The following is a 13810-nucleotide window of genomic DNA, read 5'->3' on the forward strand; positions in this document are numbered from 1 at the left end:
ACACACAGACACACACACACATATGAATGTACATGCGCGTATACACAGACGCAAACTGAAGGTCATTCCTAATGGTCTCTGAAGCCTCTCCTTTCTCCACCACTGGAAACTCTCTTCAGCCTTTTCCGCCTTCTCACCATTCATCCCTCATCCCCCTCCTTTACTCCTTATTGTCCCTTAGACAAGAGCTCCTCATAAATAAGCATGTGACAGCAGACAAAAGCAGGGGCATCCACAAAGGATACTGTCTCATTTTACACAAAGCTAATGACTAAATAAAGACTACCACTTACAAGTGTGAGAGAAAGAGGCCTCTTTGGAGGGGCGATTAAAAAGCTACAGTCCTCTCATCCTTCACACCCTCATCTTCCTGTTAAGTTCTTTCATTTCCACCCACCATTCCTCCTTTAATCTGTGCCTTTTAACAGACTGTTGTTCAAAAGTGTACCTGCTCCCAGGACACTTGTTAGCACTCAACCAGTATTACCCCCAATTTCCACCGGATGCGTAACGGCTGCGTGACGGCTCCGTGCTCCGCCGTCCGTCTGCTGAAGTCTCAATGATCCACGAGAGCTCGCAAATTCACGTAGAATAGAACCACAGAAACAACAACAATTTATTTCCATCCAGAGGAGTAGAGGGGGAACAACTCGGTGGTGCGGTGTTTTCAAGGTGTAGTGCAGGGAAATATGATCCACCGTGAGCACTGTCTATTTTATTTTGAAAATTAACCGGATGTTTTATTTTGTTTCTGTGATCGACTTCCTGCTCCACACTATCTGCCATGTGCTGAACTGCTGCGGAGCTCTCTGGCGTCCGGCAAAAATAGATGCTCTGCGTATCTGCTCCAGAGGGCTGAGGATCGCCGGAGCTGGGACTGAGCCGGGACGCTGCCCTTCCACAGCCCTTCCACAGCCCTTCCTCTGTCCGTGGAAATACACACATCGACTTTAATGGAAACCTAATGACTCCGCTGCCGTTCCGGGGCGGACCCACAGCTGTTACGCATCCAGTTGAAATTAGGGGTCTGAGGCAGAGGAGAACCAAGGTCAACTTTGTCCATCAAGGACATTCCCTTGACAAATCGGACAATTAACATTGCTCTATGTGTGTGCACCCCCAACTAAATGCTTTAAATGGATGAATGATTCAAACCAATAACATTCCATCACATCAGTGACACTACAACCTACCTCTTCCTGCCATTTCAAGCACTTTGTCTGCCCCAACATTGTCAGACACACAAGACATGTAATGACAATAAAGTAGATGTTGTATACAATCAAATATCTCCAGGCAGAAATTGTGCTTTCATAATTTTAATATACTAAATATATAATTTTTTGTGCAACAAATTAATCTCATTAAAATGACTTTTGTTGCCCCGACTTTAGGATTACTTTTTATAAAATGTCAGGTCCATCTCAATTCCCCTGAGGTGAAGTCTCCAAATTCCTTGTGTTGCCCAACCAAGAGTCTAAAAACCTAAAGAGATGCAATATGTACTATTAAAGAAGACTCCGAAAAGCAGCAAATATTTACATCTGAGATGCTGGAACCAGTAAATTTGTGGCATTTTTACTTAAAATTGTTGCAAGTTAATTTTCTGTTGATCAACTAATCGATTAATTTACAAATAGTTTCAGTAGTACTCCATCTATTTAATCTTTTATTTTCAATCCATCTATATATCCATGAACTTTCTACACTTGGGTATTGGAGCCTATCCCAGCATGCATTGAGTGATTGATTCTTTGTCTATCAGGGCTACAGAAAGACAGAATAAACCACTATATTTATCATATTTACATTTTGCACCTATACACAACTCTGAGCTTCCAGCTAATCCATGGACCTACACTTGCAGCATGCAAGCTTTGATTTGCATTCATTTGATACATTTCACTAATCAAAAAACAGATGCCATTCATGGGCATGCACATGCAAGACCACTGCAGGATTTGCAAATGTATCTGCTGGACACTTACTTGCTAGGAGAACATTAATAGTCCGGCTGGTCAGGGCTCCATGGGTACTGGCACTCACACAGCTGTAGCCGCCCTCCACGCCCTGAGAGGTTGGCAGCAGGAGGAGGGATCCATTGGCCAAATACTGCAGGAAGTCACCCCCCTCCAGAGGCAGAGGCCGGCCATCCTGAAGCCAGGTGACATTAAAATGTGTATCGCTGGCCCCAAGGTTGCAGTCCAGCAAGAGGGGCAAACCTGGCTCCAATACTACATGGCTAGGTCCAGCCCCGCAGCTCAGCTCCACCGAAACAGGCTTTTCTGTGTGAGACAAAGACAAAAATAAATAAATTCTTTGTTAACCATGCGCTGTACCTGCCATTGTCTAGGTTAAAATAAGTCTTTATTTTACAAAAACATGTCTGTAAAGTTTCACTTTCCAATGCATTTGTCAGTATAATATGTTCAATATATGCAGTGCCTCACTGCAACCCTCTGTAGGAGCATTTGTATTGCTCTGTTAACACTACTACACTACTATTCCAGCCACACAGCCACTATCACAGCTAAACTAGGAATTAAATATTGCACTTCTCTTCTCAATTGATCATATTATTTACACATCTACCTCATATGTCATTTCTGGCTATTTTTGTCTACTTTATTCATTTCAGCTTTTGGCAATTTGTCGTGTTATAGCATAACTTCAAAACAATCAATAGTGTTGTCAGCAGAGATGGATAGGGGTAGTGTATTGCAGGGTTAGGGTGTTTTGGGGACAGAGAGGAGAAGAAAAAGGAGCTCGGGAAATGAAATGGGTGCGGCGGCATGAAAGGTTTTGTATGTCAGCGGCAGGACATTAGAGTCAGTGAGAGAGTCCTGGAGTGAGAGGTTGATGAGCTGGTGTGAAATGAGCGGCAGAGAGCCGCATAAACTGCACTTAAACTAGATGATGTTGTTTAACCACAGGAATTTTACCAATGCTTAAATTTAATTGTTTAAAAAAGATGTAAAACATAAATTTTGAAGACAGTTGCATATGATTTATAACAAGAAAATAAATGTCATGGTCATGTTGTGTATATGTTCATTTTTTTAATTTTACTCTTTTTTTTCACCTACACAACTGTGTTTTTGTACTCTAGTATACGTCAATAAGTGCTGTGAAACTCAGTTCTAATTGACTTCTTTGAGAAATAATGAAAAAAGATGAGGGGAAAGATCAAGAGTGAATCAGAGATGGGAAATATAAAGCCCTGAAGACTTCAAACCTTGACTGACACAACGGCAGCTAATTTTCATGAACATAGCATTGGATATAATGGAAAGTAGCACAGCTCCAAATCTTTAAAAAAGAAGTGTATCAGCTGCACAGCAGTGACAAAGAAAGCAAAGAGTTATCTGTGAGTTTGGTTTTCTTGGGTAACCTTTGAAAACCTTTACATTCCTATTGTTTATATTCCTATTGTCTGGCCTCCTCTGTAGACAAACCTGGCGGCTTATTTATGTGTTGCGTTCCCAAGTGCAGCCACAATTACTGAACACATTTACACTGACAGTGAAAGCTGAGATGTACAGTGCAGCAATTAAACCCACCAGGAATGAATGCTGGCTTATGATTTAACTCATCACACTCTATGAAAAAACTCTTTTCCAAAGTCTCAGTTTGTTGGTGGAGCAGCTTATTACAGAACAGCAAGGAAAGGACATCCAGCTATCTGTTAAAACTGAACCAAATTTCAGTGAAACATTTACATTTTTGAAATTATAGCCTTTATTGTCATTTCATGAAACATGTAAAAGGTTTTACTGGATGTAGCCTATATATTGGATATATTTATTAGCAAAAGCACTGAAAGCAGTGAAATCCATTCCATACATCAAAGTGTTATACACAGGGTTGTACTAGTGAAATGCCACTACAGTTATAGTGGATTGTTTACTTCCGCCTTCCGCCTTGAACCTCGGATCATCTATAGATGACAAATATTATGTTAAGTAAAATGTATTTTTCATTAAGTCGTTACTGTACCGGTGCAAGTAATATCATTTAAACTTCCCTTCTATAGTTCATTTAACAAACCTCTTCATGATTCCAGCTTAGAAACACTATTTTCTCACAAACCGTACGCACATTAGCACACACACACACACACACACACACACACACACACACACACACACACACACACACACACACACACACACACACACACACACACACACACACACACACACACACACACACACACACAGGCAGGTTTCTTTCAGCTTTTCTTTCTCCAGTGTTGGATTAATTAAGTTAATGGGAGATGGAATTTTTTTTCTTGATTAAATGAGGCCTGACCCCCCCACCATCACTTCCTGATGAAGAGGCTGAGTAATGCTGAAAAAGGCGGCACAGCCTTCTGAAATGCACATGCACACACACACACACACACACACACGCGCGCGCGCGCGCGCAAACACGCACGCGCGCACACACATGGAGACAACATAAACATATATGCACATGCACCGAAAACAAACAAATAAACATAACACATGTAAAATACATTTAAACATGCTCACAACAGGAAGAGAAACACCTGCATACAAGCATGACAACACACACAGATAACTGACACGGCTACTTTCTTCATGATTCCCATTTCAACTAATTAGGTCTCATTAAGTCATTAAAACGTTAGCAGCCATTTCCCAGCTCACTGCCAATGGTTTCACTTGGCGAGAGGTGGGGATCATTGTGTTTTGGATATGGAAGCCTATATGCCTCACAAAACTGGAGTAGACGTGTGATGAGGTACACGCAACAGGAGAAAAAAAACTGCAAAACACTAATTTTATTTTAGGTTTCTTAACCTGTGTAAAACTAGTTAAAACATAGGTGTCCAACCTAAATGATTGCTGTGACAGTAGAGTCCCAGAACAGGACAAGCACGTGCTAAAAGAGAGGCATAGCAAAGCTTGTCACATTTTTAAGTAGTGGCAATTTCATGGGTATAAAACACATAATAATAAGACACACATTCACACCAGCAAGCTTGACATTTGACACACATATATGCAGGCACGCACACACGCACGCATACTATATATTCACATGCTGACATGTACCCACATGGTCCTTACAACACACACAGATGTGTGTAAGCACACAGAGTAACTCTCAGTGTCTCATGAGGACACAATGTGGTGAAGAGGGGGGATCTATGAAGTGGCCATTTTGCCATTTTACTGTACAAATGGGATCTGCTGGAGAGGACAGGGTGCGCTCTGGGATAGTAACGGCTGTGAGGTCTCACTGAGCTGTAGTGAATGGATTGTGATGGCACTGCGCCAAGAGGTTCATAGCTTACTCTAAGTAGAGACAGGACAGTGTTTGCAACAGGGAGAGAGGATGAAAAAAAGCCCAACAGACAACAGGAGAGAAAGAAACAAAGAAGCAAACGTACCATACACAAAGGATACAGTGCCCCTTTAGCCGATCACTAACAATGTTGATACGTTATCCGGATCCGTAATATCTTTTTAATTGCACAAATAACACCCATTTGTATAAAGTAAAATACAGTGGTGGTATAATCCCCAAGATGTTGTCTTTTGATTGACTCACATTTGGTGTAGGCCTACCTCCATTCTACTGCCATATATCAGGCAGATTAATAGATAACTGGATAGATTAAAGACTGATTTGTAATTCTATTCACAAGGAAATACACAGAAAAGATAGACAAAAGCAACAAAACAGACAGAGACAAAGACACAGGCTGTCCTTGTATGTCACTCAGATAGAGAAGAAGAGAGAAAGGGCAGGGGAAATGGACAAGTTCCATTCTGCTCTTCCATTTCTGTTAATGGATCACCTATTCACAAAACGTTTGGGAGAACAGAAGGAGAAAGAGGAGGAGTAGGAGCAGGAGAGTGACCCAACACAGTGAATATTTCACCTGGCCCAGCTCACTGTCAACAGAGACTGGACACCCAATGGCCAAGAGGCCACAGCTCAGGTTTCCACAGTCTCTAAAGTGATACAATACCTCAGGCCTCTCAGGAACTAAAGATATGCACAAAGAGGCACAGCTAAACGCGTGCAAATGAATATTCTATTTACACAATGCTGAGATACCTTGTATATGTCATCTATTTTGCACAGTTATTGGCTTGTCCTGATAAACATCATGTTGGCTTCTGTAAAGTCTTGAGCTAAATGCTAACGTCGGCATGCCAAGAAGCTCCCATTGACAATGCTAACATGCTGATGTTTAGCAGGTATAATGTTGACCATGTTCACCATCTTAGTTAGCATTTTACTATTAGCAAAATAGCATTAAATAAAATGTATAGCTGAGGTTGATAGGAATGCAATTTATTTTGCAGGTAGTAACAAATGGCATTTGGACAAATGTATAATTTGACCTCATGGTGGCACTAGATGAATTGCTTAGGACTTAATGAAGTCATTACAATTCATCATGATTGGAACATGGATATCTCTAACACATTATATGGCAGTACATTCAGTAGTTAAGACATACCAAGGTGGTGGAATGACCGTCAGACTGACATTGACAACCACGGAAGCACACTGCAAGTGTGGCTTAAATCTAATACAAGCAGAAGGAGCCTAGATAGCTCAGTCGGTAGAGCGGGTGTCCACATATAGAGGTATGCTCCTCAACGCAGTGGGCCCGGGTTCGACTCCGACCTGTGGCCCCTTGCTGCATGTCATACCCCCTCTCTCCCCTTTCATGTCTTCAGCTGTCCTGTCAAAGATAAAGGCTGAAAATGCCCAAAAATAATCTTACAATAAATATATATATATATATATATATCTGGTACAAGCACTATTGTGTTTTTTTTATTTAACCAGGAAGTCCCTTGAGAATGAAATTTCTTTTCCGAGGGAGACCTGGCCAAGACAGCACACTGGTTACAATTTAAATAGAAATACAACATACTCAAATCAAACAAACAAGCATGACACATAAAGGAAATTACCAGGTCACATGTGGCAGTTACATTTTTAAATTACATGGCATTTTAACATGGCCTTAAATTCATTTAATGGGAATAGGTCAATTAGATGTAGCGAGTTTTGTAAGTTATTCCAAGACAATAGATCAAAGTAAGAGACGGCTTTTTTTCCCAGCTCAGTAAAAACCCTTGGAACCTGTTGTGTTGCATTAATAAGTGCCAAATAGGCTGTAAGAGGTCACAAACAAGAGATGGAAAGAGAAGATAGCAGACACCGGAAGAAACCCAGAATTAAAGAACTAAATACAGGACTGAACAGTGCAGCCTTGAGAGTCAATTGACAGAGAGTAATGAAATGTAATTACAAATGCTTTTGTGAAGAGAGACCATAAATCACTCAAAAGCAAGGATAACCAGAGTGCCTTGTACCTTCTGCTAAATTGACACAGCAGCAGTAGATAATTGCTACGAGTTGTTCCTGAATGATATTAGTAATGTATTATATCGGTAAAACGGCGTTTTAGGATATCACTATGCACTGAAACCTAAAAACAGGCTGAGTGGACAGGGACAGATGGTCTGATTGATAGCACTGGGCCGTTTACAGCAGGATAACGCCTGTGTGTGTGTGTGTGTGTGTGTGTGTGTGTGTGGTATGTCTCGAAGCCACAAAGAAACCTCAAATAAAGATCAACTAGCGCTCGTCTGTTGTCTCAGCACAGTCTTTGTTTGTTAATTAAATCACCTTATATCGATAACAACAAGGTGAAAAATAGCCCAGACACTTAAACGTACTTGTGGCCAAAAACTATCCGGAGTGTGAATTAATCGATATTTTGAAGCCACAGTTTTGATAATCTGAGTATAGCGATCAACCCTGTAGGGAGATGGGGACTCTCAGGTTTCGGTATGCAGTAGAAATGCCTGTGCAATAACAAGAAACAGAAAGCCTCACTGCCTCACTACTGTCTACAAATGTAGGCTTTTATCAAGCAGGCTATCCCTGGCTTTCCATGTGAAAAATGTTGCCTTGGGCATTGGGTTTTGTGTGTAATGTAAAGCGCCATCAGTAGTCTGAAGAATGCCACACATTCAACCCACTTCATGAGTCATGCTCATATTATGTTTTTTGGCTTTTTCCCCTTTGCTTTATTGTGTTAAATATCTTTTTGTGCGTGTTATAGATTTACAAAGTGAAAAAGCCCAAAGTGCACCCGGCACGTACCATCTCCAACAGAAAATACTGTTTACAAACTGCTCCAAACAGCTCTATTGTAGTCCAGCCCTTACTTCCGAGGCGAACGTCCGTCACTTTGTAACACACGTTATAACGCTCGCCTAGCTGCTGGCGTGGCACGCCCTCATTCTCTGCTTCTGACTGGGTAGTAGTCCTTACTTAGCTACTGCGCATGTGCGTTTCCCGACAAAGATGGAAAAGAAGTGTGATGCATCACTCTGTAGCTAAAACAGAGAGCTCAACACACAGGGTGAAAAGAAGAGCTGCAGCAATGTGGAGTACAACAAACATATGGTGTTTTTTTTTTTTAAATTAAACCATAAAACCTATTCTGATATAACCTCTAAATACGATTGTGAACCTGTAAATGAGCACAATATGAGCGCTTTAAATTGCTCTGATGGCAAATAACTCTGTTTAATAGTTAAGTAATGCTGCATACAGAGAGATCAACATTTCACTGAATCCACAGTGAGGCTCTGAGTCACTTGACAATCTGAACAGCTGCCGTGTCAGGTGTTAAGCGTTCAAGCTGTGTTTCCTCCCATGACGATACAGAAGGGTTCTTCTCACACCCCGTCATCGTAACCCCAAACACACTCACTCACTCTCACTGTCAGAAAGCTAATACAATGAATCAAAAGATTTTCTTTTCATTGGAGAGTTGACTGAATTTACAAATACTGACAGGGCTGCAATTACGGGTGTGCGATATGGCGATATTAGATTGAGAACGATGTGAATGATGTGTCCTCAATCTGCCTTTACAGAGAGATCATTAGTATCGTGCTAGAGGGCACATCAGTTGCAGTTCTATCAATGGCTCCAATGTTTCCTCTGCATACAGCGGCGCAATGCTAGAAGCGGCAATAGTGCTCCCACTAGCTAACTAATTGCTAATGAAACTTGCACTACTTGTTTGAAGCATCTTTCTAAATTAAGTGTTCTGTGTTTGAGATCCCTGCCCTCTATGATCAAGTGCAATATTTAAAATCTTAAATTAAAAAACTACATTTTTACAATCTAATGACCTCCCAAAAGCAAACTTTTGACATTTTAAGATATCTAACAACTTGTTATTTTAATTTTTAATTAATTAGTTATATGTTTATGTCTAGGTCAATGAAATATCAGAAAATAGTGAAAAATGCATCATCATCATTTCCTTAAATTTACCATATTATGCTCATTTCCAGGTACAAACTTATTTTGTTCTAAAACATGTTTAGATGTTTAACATTTTTAAAAAAACACATTATTTTTCATTATTTTACTCTGTCTGAATATATTTGTATTCACCCTCTGTCTGAAAATCTCTGTTTTAGCACGTGCCCATCCCAAAAAACACAGTCTGCTCTGATTGGTCGACATTTCTTGGTCTCTCTGCACCGTCATTGCAGCCGTGGAATGACTGTAATGGCACTGTAGTGACACGTTCTACTTATATATAGTATACATGTGACATCACAACCATACAGAAGTCCTGGCGGTTTGTTTAAAAGCACTGTTTCTGTGCATTTCTCTGTGGAAGGTTTTGATACAAGATTTGAGGCATTTTTGCTTAAAAAAATTACAATATTAATCATTTCAGCCCAACATGGTACTCAAACTTGTAATGAGTTGTCAACCTGCCTTTGCACTTGCCACAATGTATTACACATCATATTTTGCACAGTAATGAACCACAAAGTTGACATTTCCAATCACCCGTGACTCTGTTCTCAAAGCTAGCAGAACATAAAAAAGGCATGAAAGTGTAGAATGAAAAAAAGCGGGGTTGTGGTGAGACAAACATGGCTCCTGTGTCCCACTGAATGTGTGTGCACAACAGGGAGAAAGGGAGCAGAACGACAGAGAATGAGAGAGGGGGGCGTACCAGTGCAGTCCCTCATGCCTCCTGCTCTATGTACAGTGCTCATTCATCCCAGTCTGGTTTCCTCCAATCACAGAGGAGCGTTCCTTCATGCAGGGCCTCCCAACAGCATGGGGCCTCCACATGGCCATGTCAAGTGCCAGGCCCACTTGCAAGAGTCAACAAAGCACAGCAATAAAACTAACATGGGAGATCCAAATCAGAATCTGTTTGTTCACGCAGCAGCACAATGAATGAACAGGAATTTTTGTTGGTGACATTGGTGAATTAGACAGTAAACTGGCATAAATGTAACAGTTCCCAGTATGTAGAGAGAAATGCAGGACAATGGGACATACTGGAATGTATTGAAAAACACTCTCCTCCTACTCAACTCTGCTTTTTGTATTGAGGCACATGTACATTGTAATGCTTGTGTGAACGGATCAGAGTCGAGCATCTCACAATAGGTCAGAATGATGGATGAGACTGTGTGACAATACCTGGTACATGCACTCAGGAAAGGCATACTGCACTGAGCGAGCTTCACATATTGTTATGTTCACACTGGAATTCTCACTAACATTTTTCATCATTGATATAAGAGAGATGTCCTGTGATTTTTGGGTAATATACAGCATCTGAATGAGGAGTAAAGGGCGAGTGTACTCAGTGAATGTGCAAATGTACAAATGTCTGTATTGTCACTGTGCTGCAGTTTTATTAATTGTGATGATCTACCAGTGGAAACACCGCATAGCCCTTTACCTATCCTAACATTATAGGTCAATGTATTTGATTTGAAACTTATATTTGAAATTATATGCAAAGAATGTATGACCACTAGGGCCATTCTGGTAGTAATAGAATTCCTTTGAGTGAAGCACAGTCCACTGTTGCACAAAATTGTCAATGTTGTAGTCACAACTTGTTTCCTCTGAAGCACATGAAGCACATACACATACAAACACATCAATATGCCCTAACTCTAAAGCACAACTACATTTCGGCAGTACAATTATTGATGTATCTACTACCCACATCTTCCCACCTTCAGTGTAACCTCCATTGCACTCATGTGACCAAGCAGACAGTGGGGAGGAATGGAAAGAATGTGAATGCAGGCTAGTTGACCAAGTGAGTGCCGCCAGACTGCTGCTTTTCTCTCAAAAGCGCGCGCGTGCGCGCGCACACGCACACACACACCACACACGCTCACTACACCCACACCACACACACACACACACACACACACACACACACACACACACACACACAGATAAAGCTACACTGCTAAAATACGCCAAAGTAGCAAGCCAATGTCAGTGAGAAATCAAGTTTTCCCAGGTATATAGAGCTCATCAGTGTGACAAGTTGACTTTTTGTGACCGAATACTTTATTAAAAAATCCCTGAGGGAACTTCTGGAATGACAGAATAACCACTACTATAAGGAGCTTCCTTTGATGTTGGTTACCACATTACACAAAATATTGCTGCAGCTTTAACGTGAACATGAACATGACCAAGTCCAAGACTTGGGGCTATGGATAGATCAACTGCTGGGATTGAAATTAGATTATGATTAGACCTTGGATTGAGGTTATTGCTGGCTTGCTGAGGTCAAATACTGTATAGCTACTTCAGTGCAGCTGTGACTCTACACCGAGCATCAGCTCGAAGCACATCATGTAGTGTTATCAACTACACTATGTGGCTAACATCAATGAACTAGTAAACCAACAGGATGAAATGGCACAATCCATCTGAGTTGCATCATTGCAGCAGAGTCTATTTGTACTCCTGGGATCAACTAGTTAACAAATAGCAGCATTACAAAAGACTAGGACAAATTTAGTCTCTGTATGCAATAAAAGTGCACTCAAGGCAAAAAATTGCCATAGGAGAATATTACATTTAGGTCCTATAAGGAATTCTCTGTAACGTAAATGCTTAGCCAACTTATAATTTGGCATTATCTGACTGCCTTGATAAAACAAAATTGACATGGCTCAAGTGTGAATAAAGCATTAAAATTTCTGGTAAAGGTCCACTCAAGAGTATAATGCTCTTACATATGATCTCTGTGTATAATCTACAAACGGCTCACAAAAGACTGTGAGGTGAAGCTTTAATTCTTAAATGTGACATTTGTGAGCTATGCAGGCTGTACTTCTTTTGCAAAAAAATATAAATTGGTGTGATGGCCAAATTAGAGAAAGAGCTCTCCTTCAAATGGCAAGATAACAAGATAGCTTTACAGAACACTGCATTTAAAAACCTCTCACCTTGGCACCTGGCTTGTCTAGTGCACATAATTCCAAATGCCATTGAAGCAGCTCTATGTAACCCTCCTGTCAGTATTGAAAAGAGTCAAATGGTTTCCATCACTGAGACCCACATGTGAAAGCCAGTACTTTGGTAGATAGACAACCCCTGAAATGTGTTATACCTGAAAATGGTTAATGGTTAAAATTGCATCATATTGGAATACAAACTTCAGGAAATGAATGCATTTTCCTTATTATATTATATTAACCTCTGTCATAGGTTTTACATGAGAATTTGTTTTCTTTCTTTTACTCAAGATCCAACCAAGGCTAGTCGTAAACACACGTCTGCTTATATGCAAAATTACCACAAGCTTACAACATTTTTTTTTTTATATATGTCTAAGAGACCGTGCTGAAAACAAAGTATATTCATCCCAGTGCTGTGAACATCCCAAGAGAGAAAATCATTTAAAATCATTGCAGACAAAATCCAGACTTTGGCTTTCATACAAACACTTCTGTGCTTAAAATTGCCTCCCTGGAAGTGTGAATAGACGCACACAGGGCACCATAAAAATCAACATATTCACTGCACAAATATACCCAGCTGAAACTCAGCCCAGGGCATCTTTAAATAATATGCATCCTAATTTAGCATGGACTCTGGGGAGGGGATCAAGATGCACTAACAAATCGCAGCTGACACACCCATGCTTACACACAAGCGAGCAGACAGGCACATGGGGTAAATGTACCTCCGCACACACACACACACACACACACACACACACACACACACACACACACACGCAGATACTTAATGTCCCACTAATGTGTAATGAGCTATTCTTCACAGGCACTGCTGTCCAACAAAATCTGGTTTTAAGTCTCAAGAGATCTGTGTATGTACATGTATGCTCACATAGATATTGAAAGAATGCAATAAGTTTGCGCCCAATGTTCAAACAAGGCTAGCAACTAGAACATAGTCAGTAAAGCGGCAGTATAAATGAGTACCTCATTTATACATCATTTAATTTAGAAATGCAATCACATGAAGTCATTAAGGAGGGGATCTCTTAATCTACTACAGGACATGGATGAATGGAAGGTAAGAATGGGTATAATGTATTTTTCTCCACATTTACCCACTGGACTTACTAACCATAATTTTTTAATGAGCTCAAAGCCATTTCACACTGTATATAAGACACATGAGCAGTAACAGTAAAGGCCAAGGCAAGTGGTTCTACAGACAGCATACATACAAAATTCTGTAGCTGCCACTATACAGGAGATTGAACAGCTGGCCTTTTGGTGTAGACATAACAAACAGGAGCTGAACACAGCAAAAAATTACATATGAGTTCAGAAGGAGATGGATGTCAACTCTTAAGGGACCTAAAGGTGGAGACCACATTGACTCCATCTTCCTGCAGTGGATAAGGAAAATCAACTTGCCAGAGGGGCTGTTTATTCAGTCTATACGATCATTTTTTTTCTGTGGC

The 13810-nt window shown here is 40.6% G+C and overlaps 1 protein-coding gene across 4 annotated transcripts in view; it reads right to left on the bottom strand.

Moving 5' to 3' along the window:
• igdcc4 (immunoglobulin superfamily, DCC subclass, member 4) overlaps nt 1-13810 on the bottom strand; it is a 56459-nt gene that overhangs the window by 35629 nt on the left and 7020 nt on the right. For all 4 annotated transcript variants that reach the window (XR_004331630.1, XM_032513403.1, XM_032513395.1 and 1 more), the window contains exon 2: nt 1989-2285. Coding sequence is in view for 3 of the 4 variants with exons in the window: in XM_032513403.1 (XP_032369294.1) it covers nt 1989-2285 (297 nt within the window). In the remaining variant the exon portion in view is untranslated. The remainder of the gene's footprint in view (nt 1-1988; nt 2286-13810) is intronic.

Source organism: Etheostoma spectabile, chromosome 1 (genome assembly GCF_008692095.1).
Source record: "Etheostoma spectabile isolate EspeVRDwgs_2016 chromosome 1, UIUC_Espe_1.0, whole genome shotgun sequence".
Lineage (NCBI taxonomy): Eukaryota > Metazoa > Chordata > Actinopteri > Perciformes > Percidae > Etheostoma > Etheostoma spectabile.